The sequence below is a fragment of the Salvelinus alpinus genome, chromosome 3, assembly GCF_045679555.1.
Source record: "Salvelinus alpinus chromosome 3, SLU_Salpinus.1, whole genome shotgun sequence".
Lineage (NCBI taxonomy): Eukaryota > Metazoa > Chordata > Actinopteri > Salmoniformes > Salmonidae > Salvelinus > Salvelinus alpinus.
The window spans coordinates 9440594-9460278 of NC_092088.1; the positions used below are offsets into that span (position 1 = coordinate 9440594).

Genomic DNA, 19685 nt, shown 5'->3' on the forward strand with positions numbered 1-19685 from the left:
TTATCAAATCAAAGTTTATTTGTCACGTGCACCGAAAACAGCAGGTGTACTGTAGACCTTACAGTGAAAAGCTTACTTACAGGCCCTAACCAACAGTGCAATTTTTAAGTAAAAAAATAGGTATCAGGTGAACAATAGATAAGTAAAGAAATAAAAACAACAGTAAAAAAGACAGTGAAAAAGGAGGTAGTATGTACATGTAGGTATGGTTAAAGTGACTATGCATATATGATAAACAGAGAGTAGCAGTAGCGTAAAAGAGGGGTTGGGGCGGGACAATGCAAATAGTCCGGGTAGCCATTTGGTTACCTGTTCAGGAGTCATATGGCTTGGGGGTAAAAGCTGTTGAGAAGCCTTTTTGTCCTAGACTTGGCACTCCGGTACCGCTTGCCATGCGGTAGTAGAGAGAACAGTCTATGACTGGAGTGGCTGGGGTCTTTGATAATTTTTAGGGCCTTCCTCTGACACCGTCTGGTGTAGAGGTCCTGGATGGGACGCACTACCCTCTGTAGCGCCTTGCGGTCGGAAGCCGAGCAGTTGCTGTACCAGGCAGTTATGCAACCAGTCAGGATGCTCTCGATGTTGCAGCTGTAGAACCTTTTGAGGATCTGAGGGCGCATGCCAAATCTTTTTAGTTTCCTGAGGGGGAATAGGCTTTGTCGTGCCCTCTTCACGACTGTCTTGGTGTGTTTGGACCATTCTAGTTTGTTGGTGATGTGGACACCAAGGAACTTGAAGCTCTCAACATGCTCCACTACAGCCCCGTTGATGAGAATGAGGTCATGCTCGGTCCTCCTTTTCCTGTAGTCGACAAATCATCTCCTTTGTCTTGATTACGTTGAGGGAGAGGTTGTTATTCTGGCACCACCCGGCCAGGTCTCTGACCTCCTCCCTATAGGCTGTCGGTGATCAGGCCTACCACTGTTATGTCGCCAGCAAACTTAATGATGGCATTGTAGTCGTGCCTGGCCACGCAGTCGTGGGTGAACAGGGAGTACAGGAGGGGACTGAGCACGTATCTCTGAGGGGCTCCAGTGTTGAGGATCAGCGTGGCGGATGTGTTGCTACCTACCCTCACCACCTGGGGGTGGCCCATCAGGAAGTCCAGGATCCAGTTGCAGAGGGAGGTGTTTAGTCCCAGGATCCGTAGCTTAGTGATGAGCTTTGAGGGTACTATGGTGTTGAACACTGAGCTGTATGAATAGCATTCTCACGAAGGTGTTCCTTTTGTCCAGGTGGGAAAGGGCAGTGTGGAGTGCAATAGCGATTGCATCATCTATGGATCTGTTTGGGCAGTATGCAAATTGGAGTGGGTCTAGTGTTTCTGGGATGATGGTGTTAATGTGAGCCATTACCAGCCTTTCAAAGCACTTCATGGCTACAGACATGAGTGCTATGGGTCGGTAGTCATTTAGGCAGGTTACCTTGGTGTTCTTGGGCACAGGGACTATGGTGGTCTGCTTGAAACATGTTGGTATTACAGACTCAGACAGGGACTTGTTGAAAATGTCAGTAAAGACACTTGTCAGTTGGTCAGCACATGCCCGGAGCACACGTCCTGGTAATCCGTCTGGCCCCGCGGCCTTGTGAATGTTGACCTGTTTAAAGGTATTACTCACGTCGGCTACGGAGAACGTGATCACACAGTTGTCCGGAACAGCTGATGCTCTCATGCATGCCTCAGTGTTGCTTGCCTCGAAGTGAGCATAGAGGTGATTTAGCTCGTCTGATAGGCTCGTGTCACTGGGCAGCTTGCGGCTGTGCTTCTCTTTGTAGTCTTTAATAGTTTGCAAGCCCTGCCACATTCGACGAGCGTCGGAGTCGGTGTAGCATGATTCAATCTTAGCCCTGTATTGGCACTTTGCCTGTTTGATGGTTCGTCGGAGGGCATAGCAGGATTTCTTATAAGCTTCCGGGTTAGAGTCCTGCACCTTGAAAGCGGCAGCTCTACCCTTTAGCTCAGTGCGAATGTTGCCTGTAATCCATGGCTTCTGGTTGGGGTATGTACGTACAGTCACTGTGGGGACGACTTCCTCAATGCACTTATTGATAAAGCCAGTGACTGATGTTGGGTACTACTCAATGCCATCGGAAGAATCCCGGAACATGTTCCAGTCTGTGCTAGCAAAACAGTCCTGTAGTTTAGCATCTGCTTCATCTGACCACTTTTTTATAGACCGAGTCACTGGTGCTTCCTGCTTTAATTTCTGCTTGTAACCAGGAATCAGGAGGATAGAATTGTGGTCAGATTTACCAAATGGAGGGAGAAGGGAGAGCTTTGTATGTGTCTCTGTGTGTTGAGTGCAGGTGATCTAGAATTATACCTAGAATGATATCTAGAATGATACCGTAGCTCCGAGGCATGCGTCGAAATCACTAAGCAGCGTTGAAGCAGTGTGACGATGCGTGTATCACTTTATCAGAAATACGTCATCAAAGCTTTGTTTGATCACATGCTCTTTCAAACCGTTTGATGGAAAATGTGAGATCCCACTGATTTAGTTGTGGGTTCCGGTGCTTTCTTTGATTCCAAGCTGCTTTCAAAACACCAACCTCTACTTGACACTGAACATAGAAATATAGTTAGGATTTTGTAAAGACAGTTTCACATGACCGGTATCCCAGCAGGTAGAGTAGGGAACTATGGATCATTCAGGGATGTGAGCGTATGTAGTCATATCCCGTTGAAGGCACACCATTTAACATTGGCCAAGTAACCTAAAGGTCGCTAGATCGAATCCCCGAGCTGACAAAGTAAAAATCTGTTGTTCTGCCCCTGAACAAGGCAGTTAACCCACTGTTCCTAGGCCGTCATTGAAAATAAGAATTAGTTCTTAACTGACTTGCCTAGTGAAATGAAGGTAAAATAAACAACATTTTATTATGTGAAACTACACTTTCTGCACTGTTGTTCAAATCATGTGTTTTATTTAGTATAGTATAAACTTATGTCTTAAGCATCCTAAATAATGCCAGAAATATATTATAGTAATATCGAAATCAACAAAGGGAAGCATGATGTAAGATGCGAACCTGCTATTCCAACTGATTATAGGCTACTAAAGCCAACGACTTATCGCTGTGTCACGGAGTTCTGACAAATACAGTAGTGAAGAAACCTCAACATCTATCTGATAATCACACGCTGCTATTTATTGCTTACCAGCAGATGTCACTAATGTGCATTGTGAACTGATAATGAAGCTCTGAGTAATTCATCGTTTTTTGGGACAATTTGTTCAGAAAGCCTCGGTTTCACATCACTACTACAAGGTACCGAACTACACCATTTGAGTTAGTTTGTGTACCTGTGAAGTTTACCTTTGACCTTTTTGTACCGCAGGCAACAACACTGTAGTGTACCCTAACCATAACCTTCATGTTTGCGAGTGTGTTAATATGTGTTCCAAGTAGTAAGTATGAACGTGGTGGCACTGCAGAAACATCGATGCACTTCAAAACAGTATTAAGCAAGTTCAAATCTCCAAAGAATTGATGTATACTCTACGTCAAGTGTCCTTGAGCACTGCTAGTTTAACGCTGATGTTATGTTGGTGGTAATAATTGGATAATTATTTATTTGATTCTGGGAATCTTTTAGCATAGTGCGGACATGGACTCTTGCCAATAAGTCTGTGGTCGTACCTCTTTCAAGCTCACAGATCTGGTGATGTAGCTGCACTGTAGCAGGAAGTTTCAAGTTGCTAGTGACCAATCGATTATGAGTTCAAATTCCATTTAAGGCTGAGTCCCAATTGTGGTCACAGTATAAGATTTTACAGTAATTCAAATCAGAATACAGCAGCATACTGTCATTGTATCGAAATAACGCCTTCAAGTTGTTGTATATATTTACTTTATTTTTACTGCAACTTTTTTTCAGAAATGTATTCTTGCCAATCTCCATTATGTCCACAGACCTGGTGGTGCAGCAGGAACTTCCGGTAGCTAACAACAACCACGAGAGTGTAAGTTCCAATCCCAAGTGCGGTTGAGTCACAAGTCAGCAGCCTACTGTCCTTTAACAAAAATGACTTAATTTATCTGTAAAAATACAGGAACTTTTTGTAGATTTACCATATTTTCACCGCAACTAGACAAAAAGCTCCAGGGTATCATGACACAACGTTCTAAGAACGTCCTAAAAACGTCCTTAGGGATGTCCTTTGAACAAACCTGGAACTAAACAAAACCTGCAGGGGACCATGACTGTTTAAATTTAATTAATGTAAATTATGCCTTGCAAAGTAAAATACTCAAAATTACATTTGATCTATATACACTGCTCAAAAAAATAAAGGGAACACTTAAACAACACAATGTAACTCCAAGTCAATCACACTTCTATGAAATCAAACTGTCCACTTAGGAAGCAACACTGATTGACAATAAATTTCACATGCTGTTGTGCAAATGGAATAGACAAAAGGTGGAAATTATAGGCAATTAGCAAGACACCCCCAAAAAAGGAGTGATTCTGCAGGTGGTGACCACAGACAACTTCTCAGTTCCTATGCTTCCTGGCTGATGTTTTGGTCACTTTTGAATGCTGGCGGTGCTCTCACTCTAGTGGTAGCATGAGACGGAGTCTACAACCCACACAAGTGGCTCAGGTAGTGCAGTTCATCCAGGATGGCACATCAATGCGAGCTGTGGCAAAAAGGTTTGCTGTGTCTGTCAGCGTAGTGTCCAGAGCATGGAGGCGCTACCAGGAGACAGGCCAGTACATCAGGAGACGTGGAGGAGGCCGTAGGAGGGCAACAACCCAGCAGCAGGACCGCTACCTCCGCCTTTGTGCAAGGAGGTGCACTGCCAGAGCCCTGCAAAATGACCTCCAGCAGGCCACAAATGTGCATGTGTCAGCATATGGTCTCACAAGGGGTCTGAGGATCTCATCTCGGTACCTAATGGCAGTCAGGCTACCTCTGGCGAGCACATGGAGGGCTGTGCGGCCCCACAAAGAAATGCCACCCCACACCATGACTGACTCACCGCCAAACCGGTCATGCTGGAGGATGTTGCAGGCAGCAGAACGTTCTCCACGGCGTCTCCAGACTCTGTCACATGTGCTCATGTGCTCAGTGTGAACCTACTTTCATCTGTGAAGAGCACAGGGCACCAGTGGCGAATTTGCCAATCTTGGTGTTCTCTGGCAAATGCCAAACGTCCTGCACGGTGCTGGGCTGTAAGCACAACCCCCACCTGTGGACGTCGGGCCCTCATACCACCCTCATGGAGTCTGTTTCTGACCGTTTGAGCAGACACATGCACATTTGTGGCCTGCTGGAGGACATTTTGCAGGGCTCTGGCAGTGCACCTCCTGGCACAAAGGCGGAGGTAGCGGTCCTGCTGCTGGGTTGTTGCCCTCCTACGGCCTCCTCCACGTCTCCTGATGTACTGGCCTGTCTCCTGGTAGCGCCTCCATGCTCTGGACACTACGCTGACAGACACAGCAAACCTTTTTGCCACAGCTCGCATTGATGTGCCATCCTGGATGAACTGCACTACCTGAGCCACTTGTGTGGGTTGTAGACTCCGTCTCATGCTACCACTAGAGTGAGAGCACCGCCAGCATTCAAAAGTGACCAAAACATCAGCCAGGAAGCATAGGAACTGAGAAGTTGTCTGTGGTCACCACCTGCAGAATCACTCCTTTTTTGGGGGTGTCTTGCTAATTGCCTATAATTTCCACCTTTTGTCTATTCCATTTGCACAACAGCATGTGAAATTTATTGTCAATCAGTGTTGCTTCCTAAGTGGACAGTTTGATTTCACAGAAGTGTGATTGACTTGGAGTTACATTGTGTTGTTTAAGTGTTCCCTTTATTTTTTTGAGCAGTGTATATATATAGAATACGGAAAGTATTCAGACCCCTTCACATTTTCCACATTTTGTTACGTTACAGCCTTATTCTAAAATTGATTAAATCGTTTTTTCCCTCATCAATCTACACACAGTACCCCATAATGACAAAGCAAAAACAGGTTTTTGGAAAAATGTGAAAATGTGTTAAAAATAAAAAACTGAAATGTCAAATTGACATAAATATTCAGACCCCTTACTCAGTACTTTGTTGAATCACCTTTGACAGCGATTGCAGCCTTGATTTTTCTTGGGTATGACGCTACAAGCTTGGCAGACCTGTATTTGTGGAGTTTCTCCCATTCTTCTCTGCAGATCCTCTCAAACTCTGTCAGGTTGGAGAGCAATTTTCAGGTCTCTCCAGAGATGTTCGATTGGGTTCAAGTCCGGGCTCTGGCTGGGCTACTCAAGGACATTCAGAGACTTGTCCCAAAGCCACTCCTGCATTGTGTTGGCTGTGTGCTTATGGTCGTTGTCCTGTTGGAAGGTGAACCTTCGCCCCAGTCTAAGGTCCTGAGTGCTCTGGAGAAGTTTTTCATAAATTATTCGCTCAGTTTATCTTTCCCTCGATCCTGAATAGTTTCCCAGTCCCTGCCTCTGAAAAACATCCCCACAGCATGATGCTGCCACCACCATGCTTCAAAACCAGGTTTTCTCCAGGCGTGACACCTGGCGTTCAGGCCAAATAGTTCAATCTTGGTTTCATCAGACCAGAGAATCTTGTTTCTCATGTTCTGAGAGTCCTTTAGATGTTTTTGGCAAACTCCAAGCGGGCTGTCATGTGCCTTTTACTGAGGAGTGGCTTTTGTCTGGCTACTCTACCACAACGACCTGATTGGTGGAATGCTGCAGAGATAGTTGTCATTCTGGAAGGTTCTAACATCTCCACAGAGGAACTCTGGAGCTCTGTCAGAGTGACCATCGTGTTCTTGGTCACCTCCCTGACCAAGGCCCTTCTCCCCCGATTGCTCAGTTTGGCCGGGGAGGCCAGCTCCAGGAAGAGTCTTGGTGGTTCCAAACTTCTTCCATTTAAGAATGATGGAGGCCACTGTGTTCTTGACGATCTTCAACACTGCAGATATTTTTCAGTACTCTTCGCCAGATCTGTGCATCGACACAATCCAGTCTCGGAGCTCTAAGGACAATTCCTTCAACCTCATGGCTTGGTTTTTGCTCTGACATGCACCTTAAACTGTGGGACCTTATATAGACAGGTGCCTTTCCACACCATGTTCAATCAATTGAATTTACCACAGATGGACTCCAATCAAAATCTCAGGGATGATTCATGGAAACAGGATGTACCTGAGATCAATTTCGAGTCTCAAAGCAAAGGGTGGGTCTGAATACTTCTGTGTTATAAAGTATTTCTGTTTTTATTTTTAATAAAATTGCAAACATTTCTAAACACCTGTTTTTGCTTTGTCATTACGGGGTATTGTGTGTAGATTGATGAGGTATTAAATAAAATGAATACATTTCAGAATAAGGCTGTAACATAAAAAAATGTGAAAAGGGGTCTGAATAGTTTCCGAATGCACTGTATACATTTACAAAAACATATATGGCGGATTGGAAATGATGCAGACAATTACATTGATAGAAGCCACAACCTATCTGCAATATTAAAGCTGATCTACCCCTTAAAATAATAAATCCATAAAGCCAGCATGGCCAGTACACTTAGTAGTGCAGTGAGGTCATCATTACTACTAATTGTATTACATTAATATCCACACAGTAGGAAATTCCCTTTCTGTGTGTGTGTGTGTGTGTGTGTGTGTGTGTGTGTGTGTGTGTGTGTGTGTGTGTGTGTGTGTGTGTGTGTGTGTGTGTGTGTGTGTGTGTGTGTGTGTGTGTGTGTTAGTGCGGTCATGTGTGTGTGTGTACTCTTTGACTGAGGCTTCCTTCCCCACTAGGCAGCAGACACACACACACACACGTGACCGCACTAACACACACACACACACACACACACACACGTAACGACGCCGTAACTAAGGGGGACACATGACGTTGTTGTTGATCAGTGTGTGTGTGTGTGTTTGTGTGTGTTGTGTGATACACAGATGCAGCGGTTACATGCGTAACATAATTATACTGAGTAGAATGAACATTTCTATCCCGTAAGAACAATTTATTCATTAACCCATTTATTCATCACTGGGTAATTTAGGGCTGGATTTGAATCCGCTATCGCGGACAATCCGTGTTAAAATGTAAAGGCAATTTCCGATTGAGCCGACATATGCAGAGCTTAACGTGAATGTCGTCTCCGCGAACGCGGGAACTGAGATACTTATGCGATGTGGATTGAATCAATGTCACTTCTAGGACCCCCTGTCCAGAAGAGATGTGAGGCTTCTCAATTGAAGGAGTAGCTGTCAGAAACGTAAAGAAAAACACATCTAGATGTGAAGCGATCATTCTGTCTTTCTCTGTTTGTACTTGTGTTGTGTATCACATGCTCATATGGAGTCTTAATATATGAAGCAGAGAAAAGCTGAGAAACATCCATTTATTCCCCAGCTATGAATTAGTTAGACTCTTTTTGAGAGCTCAGTGCCGTCCTCCCTGTTCCAGAAATTGATTAGATACCCAAGGTAGAGGAGGAGAGGCGAGGAGAGGCGAGGAGAGGAGAAGAGAAGAGGAGAGGAGAGGAGAAGAGAGGAGAAGAGAGGAGAGAAGAGAAGAGAAGAGAAGAGAAGAGAAGAGAAGAGAAGAGAAGAGAAGAGAAGAGAAGAGAAGAGAAGGGAGGAGGGGAGGAGGAGAGGAGAGGAGAGGAGAGGAGAGGAGAGGAGAGGAGAGGAGAGGAGAGGAGAGGAGAGGAGAGGCGAGGAGAGGAGACAGAAAATGTGTTTAGGTTAAGGACTCCAAAATGAGTGTGCAAGCAATGGAAGGTCAGAGTGAAAATGAAAGATAAAGGAGCGAGGGAGGAAAGAGAGGAGGACAAAAATACAAATCACACTGCCAGAGACTCAGAGCCCACTGTATCAGATTCCATTCACTATTCATGGTAATGTGACACATCATCCCCACTGAGAGCAATGGATGGTCCTCACTCCAAAACCCATTCCATCCACAACCACTAGCTGTCCAATGCTGAGTGGAATTGAATTTCTCAAAGTCGATCTGACTGTGAAAGCACATGCTTTATATCATGTGTAAGTCTGTCTGTGTGTCTGTAGCAGGAAAACACACACACACACACACACACACACACACACACACACACACACACACACACACACACACACACACACACACACACACACACACACACACACACACACACAAACTTGGTCCATAGCGTGTTATTTGAGGCCTACACTGTAAATTTACAGAAAAACCTTTCACAGTTAGCTACTGTAATTCTATACAGTACTGCATTACCTGTTTTGCTGTATATTTACAGCAGCATACTGTGAATTATGGTGCATTGTGAGAAAATGTTGTGAGCTGCAAAATAATCTTTGTCTCATTAACATATTTTCAAAAAGTATCTTGTTACAAATACAGGATATGTTGAAGACCAACGCGTCCTTAACTACAGCAACATCCCTCGTAACGGTTACAGAAACGTTTTACTTGCCATGACTTGGCCTTGTTTGGGGGCGTAGCTTATTAGAATAATACCCACAGTGCTTTTCAAGTGTTCATTTTTTTACATTTACATTTTGGTCGTTTAGCAGACACTCTTATCCAGAGCGACTTACAGTCAATGTATTAAACTAACATAAACAAGCATATACCACAGGCATAGCAAGTAAAAAGATTGTTACCGTTACTGAGAATGTTGAAGTTAAGAGGCATATATTATATTTGACAGTACAGAACACATGTATTCTACTTAAACTTTTACAAAATAGACCTCGTGAATTGTAGTTCAGGCCAGTGAAATACAAAATGACAAAGTAGGTATTGAAAGTACTGAAATACCTATATCAAATACATTCAACAGAAATACTGCCCGTCGTTGACACTAGCTGCCTGCACTGTAAATATGCAACAGTTTAGTAACCACTGTGCTTCCAGTAATGCACTGTAAATTCTAGAAATACAGCATGTTACTGTAGTCAGGTGTTCCAGTAATATGCTGTACATTTGTGTTACAGTAAAGGTCCTGTAAATCGACAGTAATTTACTGGCTTCTGTGCTGCTAGTCATTTACTGTAAATGTACAGTAACCTACTCGCTATTGTGCTGCCAGTAATTTACATTATTTATTTTTTTACAGTGTAGTCAAGATCCCCCCCCACCCCATTTCTCCTTCACCCAAATCCAGACAGCTGATGTTCCTGAGAGAGCGGCAAAATCTGGACCCCTACAAATCAGCAGGGCTATACAATCTGGACCCTATCTTTCTAAAATTATCAGCTGAAATTGTTGCAACCCCTATTACTACCCTGTTCAACCTCTCTTTCATATCGTCTAAGATCCCCAAAGATTGGAAAGCCCTCTTCAAAGGGGGAGACACTCTAGACCCAAACTGTTATAGACCTATATCCATCCAACCCTGCCTTTCTAAAGTCTTTGAAAGCCAAACAACAAACAGATCACCGACCATTTCGAATCCCACCGTACCTTCTCCGCTATGCAATCTGGTTTCCGAGCTGGTCATGGGTGCACCTCAGCCACGCTCAAGGTCCTATCATCGATAAGAGACAATACTGTGCAGCTGTATTCATCGACCTGGCCAAGGCTTTCGACTCTGTCAATCACCACATTCTTATCGGCAGACTCAACAGCCTTGGTTTCTCAAATGACTGCCTCGCCTGGTTCACCAACTACTTCTCAGACAGAGTTCAGTGTGTCAAATCGGAGGGCGCCACAGGGTTCAATTCTCGGGCCGACTCTTTTCCATGTATACATCAATGATGTCGCTCTTGCTGCTGGTGATTCTCTAAACCACCTCTACGCAGACGACACCATTCTGTATACATCTGGCCCTTCTTTGGACACTGTGTTAACTAACCTCCAGACGAGCTTCAATGTCATACAACTCTCCTTCCGTGGCCTCCAACTGCTCTTAAATGCAAGTAAAACTAAATGCATGCTCTTCAACCAATCGCTGCCCGCACCTGCCCGCCCGTCCAAGATCACTACTCTGGACGGTTCTGACTTAGAATATGTGGACAACTACAAATACCTAGGTGTCTGGTTAGACTGTAAACTCTCCTTCCAGACTCACATCAAACATCTCCAATCCAAAATTAAATCTAGAATCGGCTTCCTATTTTGCAACAAAGCATCCTTCACTCATGCTGCCAAATATACCCTCGTAAAACTGACTATCCTGCCGATCCTTGACTTCGGCGATGTAATTTACAAAATAGCCTCCAATGCTCTACTCAGCAAATTGGATGCAGTCTATCACAGTGCCATCCGTTTTGTCACCAAAGCCCCATATACTACCCACCACTGCGACCTGTATGCCCTCGTTGGCTGGCCCTCACTTTATATTCGTCGCCAAACCCACTGGCTCCAGGTCATCTACAAGTCTTTGCTAGGTAAAGCCCCGTCTTATCTCAGCTCACTAGTCACCATAGCAACACCCACCCGTAGCACGCGCTCCAGCAGATATATCTCACTGGTCACCCCCAAAGCCAATTTCTCCTTTGGCCACCTTTCCTTCCAGTTCTCTGCTGCCAATGACTGGAAGGAACTGCAAAAATCCCTGAAGCTGGAGACCCATATCTCCCTCACTAACTTTAAGCACCAGCTGTCCGAGCAGCTCACAGATCACTGCACCTGTACATAGCCCATCTGTAAATAGCCCATCCAACTACCTCATCCCCATACTGTTATTTATAATTTTTTTGCTCCTTTGCACCCAAGTATCTCTACTTGTACATTCATCTTTTGCACATCTATCACTCCAGTGTTTAATTGCTAAATTGTAATTATTTCGCCACTAAGGCCTATTTATTGCCTTATCTCCCTTATCTTACCTCATTTGCACACACGGTATATAGACTTTTTCTCTATTGTGTTATTGACTGTATGTTTGTTTATTCCACTCTGTGTTGTTGTTTGTGTCGCAGTGCTTTGCTTTATCTTGGCCAGGTCGCAGTTGTAAATGAGAACTTGTTCTCAACTAGCCTACATGGTTAAAAAATCTGTGTGAGTTAGCCAAGAGCTGTGTGAGTTAGCCAAGAGCTGTGTGAGTTAGCCAAGAGCTGTGTGAGTTAGCCAAGAGCTGTGTGAGTTAGCCAAGAGCTGTGTGAGTTAGCCAAGAGCTGTGTGAGTTAGCCAAGAGCTGTGTGAGTTAGCCAAGAGCTGTGTGAGTTAGCCAAGAGCTGTGTGAGTTAGCCAAGAGCTGTGTGAGTTAGCCAAGAGCTGTGTGAGTTAGCCAAGAGCTGGGTGAGTTAGCCAAGAGCTGTGTGAGTTAGCCAAGAGCTGTGTGAGTTAGCCAAGAGCTGTGTGAGTTAGCCAAGAGCTGTGTGAGTTAGCCAAGAGCTGTGTGAGTTAGCCAAGAGCTGTGTGAGTTAGCCAAGAGCTGTGTGAGTTAGCCAAGAGCTGTGTGAGTTAGCCAAGAGCTGTGTGTGTTAGCCAAGAGCTGTGTGAGTTAGCCAAGAGCTGTATGTTTTTTCTACTGTACATGGTTCCAGGCCAGCGTAGGCCAGGTGTATTCAACTCTTTCCCTACGAGCTCCGGAGACTATTGGTTTTCTGTTCCATCTGAGATTTAATTTCACCGACCTGGTCTTCCAGGTCTAAATCAGTCTCTGATTAGAGATGAACATTGGAAAAATGCAGTGGAACTGGCTTTGAGGTCCAGAGTTGTGTCTGAAGGCTCTAGGCTATATGGCTCTGATTAAGAGTATTGCACTACACAAGGAATCGGGTGTCAGAAGTATCCCATTTTATGTCTGTGCCACGTTGCTCCCATTTAGCCTAATATATAAACCTTTCAGTTACTGGCCCAATGCTCTAACCACTAGGCTACATGCCACCCAGACTTTACATACATGGTTATGATAACTAGGAGGTTGTCCATGAACACCTCCGGTTCCCAGTCCCAGCTCCCATGCTTGTACTGTATATCAACATTTTAGTGTTAGCTTATTTAGCCTGAAAGTTATTTCCAACTCTTTTCCCTGAGCCCACTACTCAAACCACTTCAAAGCATGTATTCAGTAGAGTCGAGCTGTGCAGGTATTAACAGGTATTAACACATTTAATGACATTCCTACTTCTTAGCAGGGACTTCTGGTCCCCACAAAAATAGTTAAACACGTCCACACACACACGCACGCACGCACGTACACACACACACGCAAACTGGAAAGGAAGAAGTTTTTACCCCCAGAGGAAGGAGGCGTAGGTCTCCCTCATTGTATGAAGTTGACTATGTTCTTTTCATTAGCCACATTTACACTATTAGGAGAGCCTCACCACAACAACAAAAAAACAGTGGGGCCCTTTGGTGAGCTCTCTATGACAAGAGGCAGAAACCAGCGAGAAACCTGGCGAGCGTGAATGCTATTAAACCAGTGGGGGGAGGGAAAGAATCTTCATACATTTTTAACACACTCCACCATGTTGTGGAAATAACAACCAAATAATACAGCCACAGTATATGTTGGATTTTCAATGCTCTGTTAAAGAACGCCATTTTGCAGTGTTTGGTCATCTCACTGCCTGAATTCTGCCGTGTTGTGGGAATAACAACCCAAATAAGATACGCATTTGTGGTATGTACTGATATTCAAACTGTCCTTTTCACTGTGGCCCTGTGTGGCTTAGCAGGTAGAGCATGGCAGTTGCCACGCCAAAGGTAGAGGGTTCAATTGTCACTTGGGGCCATCCATACGGAAAATGTATGAACACGTGACTGTAAATTGCTTTGGAGGACAGCGTCTGCTAACGAGTATATGTTATATACTGTAATTCATAGCATACAGATTGCTTGATTTGGTTAACTCACAATCTGAATGCAGCCATGTCTTGGTCTGTATCCAATGGCTCCTGTAGTGTTTTTATGGCTCCATCACACAGGATCCTCCCTGCTGGGACTCATCTCTCACCCCTACAGAGGCCCAATCTGGAGAGAGGGAGAGAGAGAAGGAGAGAGAGAGAGAGAAGGAGGGAGGGAGAGAGAGAGAAGGAGGGAGGGAGAGAGAGAAGGAGGGAGGGAGAGAGAGAGAGAAGGATGGAGGGAGAGAGAGAGAGAGAAGGAGGGAGGGAGAGAGAGAAGGAGAGAGAAGGAGGGAGGGAGAGAGAGAAGGAGGGAGGGAGAGAGAGTTGCCTGAGGCTGCAGAAAAACATGTTGCTGAAAAACAGACACTCTTCTATAAATGAATGTCAATCATACTATAATCAATTCTAATATTGTATTGCATCACTGCATTCCAGTTTTCCCAGAATGCACTGCATTAACATCCATCCCCTGAGTTGGACAATGTTTCAGACTGAACAAATCAATAATTTATGAAACATACTGTCTCCTTTTGCCTGGGTATTCGGGGCAGGATATAATATTCTGTCTCAAATCTGTTCCCCTCCTCTGAACCCCCATTGCCTTAGCTGTATAGTTCATTAATACAGTGTTGTGTTTATTGGGCTCTAGATTTCATATTAGGTAAGAGAGGGCTGTGATGTCAAAAATCTTAGGACTAGGAGGGAGGGAGAGAGAGAGAGAGATCTCAAAAGATGGTCCAGGTATGACATTCACACAGTCACGCTCACCTCGGTCATCATGAAGTGCTTTGAGAGGCTGATCATGGCCCACTGCAAGGCCAGCATGCCATGCACACTGGACCCACTCCAATTTGCCTACCACTCTAACAGACTACAGTTCAGCATTTAACACTATTGTTCCCTCCAAGGTCATCACCAAGCTCAGAGCCCGGGGTCTGGACACCATCCTCTGCAACTGGATCCTGGACTTCCTGACGGGCAGACCACAGGCTGTGAGGATCGGCAACAACACCTCCTCCACACTGACTCTTAACACAGGGGCCCCCAGGGGTGTGTCCTCAGTCCTCTTCTGTACTCCCTGTTCACCCACACTGACTCTTAACACAGGGGCCCCCCAGGGGTGTGTCCTCAGTCCTCTTCTGTACTCCCTGTTCACCCACGACTGCACGGCTTTGCACGACAGCAACTCCATCATAAAGTTTGCAGACGACACCACGGTTATAGGCCTGATAACCAACAACAATGAGTCAGCCTATAGGGAGGAGGGATTTGTGCCATCTGACCTGAACTGCCTGGTGAAACTCGCAGGGCCACAGCAATCATTCGTAGCCAGTTTCAAGATCCCCCAGTTACTAGAACAGTTTTGGTTAAAATTCAGAAACTGCTAAGATTCAGCCCTGTTTAACAGACTCAGAGCATACACCCTTTACGGAAGAATTCAAGGTAGTTACAGTACAGTATCACAACTACGACATACAAGTTTGGTTAAGCAGGTTCACCACCCTCAAGTCAGCGGCTAGTAGTGTCCTGGACGAAGACAACGTCTGGACTGGGGCATGAAAATGGCTAGTAATGTTAAGATTGGGCCTAACCGGAGTGGGCGAAGTCCAACACCTCCCCAGCACCATCACGCTGGGAAACAACAGAGGCTCTGTCCACCACTACAAGCTTTCTCTGCCCTTAACTTTGTTCTGAACATCTCCAAAACAAAGGTCATGTGGTTTGGTAAGAAGAATGCCTCTCTCCCCACCAGTGTGATTACTACCTCTGAGGGTTTAGAGCTTGAGGTAGTCACCTCATACAAGTACTTGGGAGTATGGCTAGACGGTACACTGTCCTTCTCTCAGCACATATCAAAGCTGCAGGCTAAGGTTAAATCTAGACTTGGTTTCCTCTATTGTAATCACTCCTCTTTCATCCCAGCTGCCAAACTAACCCTGATTCAGATGACCATCCTACCCATGCTAGATTACAGAGATATAATTTATAGATCGGCAGGTAAGGGTGCTCTCGAGCGGCTAGATGTTCATTACAATTCGGCCATCAGATTTGTCACCAATGCTCCTTATAGTACACATCACTGCACTCTATACTCCTCTGTAAACTGGTCATCTCTGTATATCTGTCGCAAGGCTCACTGGTTGATGCTTATTTATAAAACCCTCTTAGGCCTCACTCCCCCCATCTGAGATACCTACTCCAGCCCTCATCCTCCACATACAACACCTGTTCTGCCTGTCACATTCTGTTCAAGGTCCCCAAAGCACACACATCCCTGGGTCTCTCCTCTTTTCAGTTCGCTGTAGCTAGCGACTGGAACAGGCTGCAACAAACACTCAAACTATCTCAATCTCTTCATTCAAATACTCAATCATGGACACTCTTACTGACAGTTGTGGCTGATTCTTGTGATGTATTGTTGTCTCTACCTTCTTGCCCTTTGTGCTGTTGTCTGTGCCCAATAATGTTTGTACCATGTTTTGTGCTGCTAACATGTTGTGCTGCTGCCATGTTGTGTTGTCATGTGTTGCTGCCATGTTGTGTTGTCATGTGTTGCTGCCATGCTGTGTTGTCATGTGTTGCTGCCATGCTATGTTTTGTCTTAGGTCTCTCTTTATGTAGTGTTGTGGTGTCTCTCTTGTCGTGATGTGTGTTTTGTCCTATAATTTAACTTAATTTTTAATCCCAGCCTCCGTCCCCGCAGGAGGCCTTTTGCCTTTTGGTAGGCCGTCATTGTAAATAAGAATTAGTTCAATTGACTTCTCCTTCTTTCTCAATTTCCGCCTGACTGGCGTGCCCAAAGTAAACTGCCTGTTACTCAGGCCCAGAAGCCAGGATATTCATATAATTGGTACCATTGGATAGAAAACACTTTGAAGTTTGTAGAAATGTTAAAATAATGTATGAGACTATAACACAATGGATATGGTAGGAGAAAATCCAAATAAAAAACAACCGTACATTTTTTGTTGTTGTTGAGATCCTATGCTCTTACAATGGAAAGCTATGGGGCAAATGCAATTCCAGCTCCCAGATTGCAATTCCTATGGCTTCCACTAGATGTCAATAGTCTTTGTTCAAGGTTTCAGGCTTGTTTCTTCCCAAATTAGGAAGAATTTTGAGTTTTAGTACTGGGAGTCAGAGTTGGAAGTCAGTCTGTGCGTGCGCGACAAAGAGGACGCGCACCTGCTAATTTTGCTTTCCTATTAAGCATACTTCTTTCCGTATGAAATTGTATAGTTTAATTACATTTTAGGGTACCTGAGGATTTGATAGAAACATATTTGACTTGTTTTAACAAAGTTTAGCGGTAGCTTTTTGGATTCCTTTCTCTGCATGTTGAACGAGTGGATTACTCAAATCAATGGCGCCAACTAAACAAACTTTTTGGGATATAAAATATGGATTTTATCTAACAAAACAACCATGCATGTTGTAGCTGGGAACCTTTGGATTGCAAATCAGAGGAAGATTTTCAAAAAGTAAGTGAATATTTAATCGCTGTTTGTGATTTTATGAAGCCTGTGCTGGTTGAAAAATATTTTGATGTGGTGCGCCGTCCTCAAACAATCGCATGGCATGCTTCCGCTGTAAAGCCTATTGTAAATCGGACAATGCAGTTAGATGAACAAGACTTTAAGCTTTTAACCGATATAAGACACTTGTATGTACCTAAATGTTTAATATCCATAATTTTTATGATTATTTATTTGAATTGCGCGCCCTCCAATTTCACCGGAAGTTGTCGACAGGTGTCCCGCTGGCGGGAAGCCTAGCCCTAAGAAGTTCTGACTTGTCTAGTTAAATAAAGGTTAAATAAATAAATAAAATACTATGGCAGGCCCAAACTGTGCAGAAACTTCAAACAACTGGGCCATCTGGCCATTGCCTGCACAGCCATCATCTGCAAGGTATGTATAGACAACCATTCCACCTCAGACTGTACCTCCACACGCCCCTGCAACCTGTGTGGGAAAGGGGACCATTTCTTCAGAACCTGCCCCAATTCCTACGCCGGCAGGGCAAGGGCCAAGGCCACCAACCCAAATCCCAACCCCCTCCACCCTCTCCACCAGACAATAACATCAAAGACACAGACCTTTCTACAGGCACAACCCAAGATGTTTCAGAAACAGCCCCCCCCCCCCCACGCCGGCCCCTCCACCTTTGCACCCCCAACAAATCCCTTGTTTACCATCTCCACCCCCTCCAAACCCCTGGTCAAATGCGAGCCGGTTTTGAGAGAGCTTACACAACTCCAGTTCTTAGATGACGATGACGACCCAAACTGGACAAACATTTCCAAACGGACAAGACCAGACAAACAACAGACCAACAAGAGACCAGACCAGAAGACCACCCCAGAACCCAAACCCTGATGCCAGCCAGCCTCAGTCCAGACCCCTCGGACCCTCTGAACCGCCTTCACCCCTCCCAGCATCCCCCATTCCATCACCAAGATAGTACAGTACAAGGTTTCAACAGGCAGTCAATGGGGAGGCACGTCAAGACCTGTGAACAGCCATTAACCACTCAACACAAATGACCCGCTAGAGGCCCTCATTCAAATATGTAATGAATCAATCAGACCTGAACTCCCCCCCAATAACCCATCATCATGACCCTGACAACACTCCGAACAGAAAGATTTTCCCCAGATGGGTATTCAAGGTGGCCTCCCCACTACATAATCCATCTATAGATGGAATGTGGTACCTATAGAAAGCTTCCCCCAGGTGGATCTGGGCCCTGTTTGCTCCCTCTGTCTTCCAGCCTCCGGCGTCCAGCATTGCCATCACATCGCTCCTCCTCCAACACCAGCCCAGGCCGATGGACATACCCTCCATCACCCCCACACCTCTGCTCCCTCTCCATCTCTTCCCCCCTTCTTCCCCCAACTCTTATCCCTCTCACAGAACCAGACCAGAAGCAGGAACCATTCATCACCACACCAGAAGGCACAGAGGAAGAACCAAAGCTCTAGACCTACACCCGGAGCGAGCAGGCCACAGGAAAGTACCATCACTGACCTCCAGGTCTTGTGCTTCCAGGTGTGTTTGCTCGCTCCTCAGGTCGTCCTTCCTCCCCTTTGCAGATCCAACACCAGTCTCAGGTCCAGCCCCAGAACACCGGAAGAGGCACGGAGGAGGGACCAAAGATCACAACTTCACCTGGAGCAAGCAGACAACAGGGAAGTACCAACATTGACCTCTGGGTCTAGGGCTTCCTTGTGTGTCTGCTTGCTCCTCAGGTTGTCCTTCCTCCCCTCTACAGACCCAGCACCTGTAACAGCCCCAGTTCCGGTTTCTGGCTCCCGGTTCCTGTTTTTTTCCCTGGTCCCCAGCACCAGACCCAGCACAAACCCTTGGCCTCCAGTCCCGGTCCCAGCATGACTTCTAGTCCCGGCCCCAACACCAGTACTAACCCAAGTTTTCCTGGTCCCAGACACAGCACCGACCACAACTGTCACCGCTTTTCAGCAACTGCCAGCACAAACCCCACCACTTCCCCTCCCCCAACACAAAGACACATACATTGTGGACTAACTGACTGACTGAATTGACTGACAGATTTTTCTGATTGCTTTTTTTGATTGATTGATTGATTGATTGATTGCTTTTGTTTCTTTAAAAAATGTTTTTTGATTGGTTGACCTTTTGGTTTGCTTAATTTGAATTGATTACTTATTGTTTTAATTGTTTATTATTTGGAATTTGGAATTTGAACTTGTTGAACATTTTAAACTGTAATGAATTTTTGAAAAAACTATTAAAGGGAGGAGGTAAGTGAACTGGCATTGTGGTATCATGACTTCAGGAAGCAGAGGATGGAACATGACCCAATCCACATCAACGGTACTGCAGTAGAGAGAGTCAGCAGTTTTACGTTTCTTGGCGTCC

At 45.1% G+C, this 19685-nt stretch overlaps 1 protein-coding gene across 3 annotated transcripts in view; it reads left to right on the top strand.

Annotated features, from left to right (window-relative positions):
* Positions 1-16752, top strand: part of LOC139569999 (RPE-retinal G protein-coupled receptor-like) — a 32660-nt gene extending 15908 nt beyond the window's left edge. For all 3 annotated transcript variants that reach the window (XM_071391419.1, XM_071391418.1, XM_071391420.1), the window contains exon 7: positions 14694-16752. In XM_071391419.1, coding sequence (XP_071247520.1) covers positions 14694-15173 — 480 coding nt within the window. In that variant the 3' untranslated portion in view covers positions 15174-16752. The remainder of the gene's footprint in view (positions 1-14693) is intronic.
* The last annotated feature ends 2933 nt before the right edge of the window (positions 16753-19685 follow it).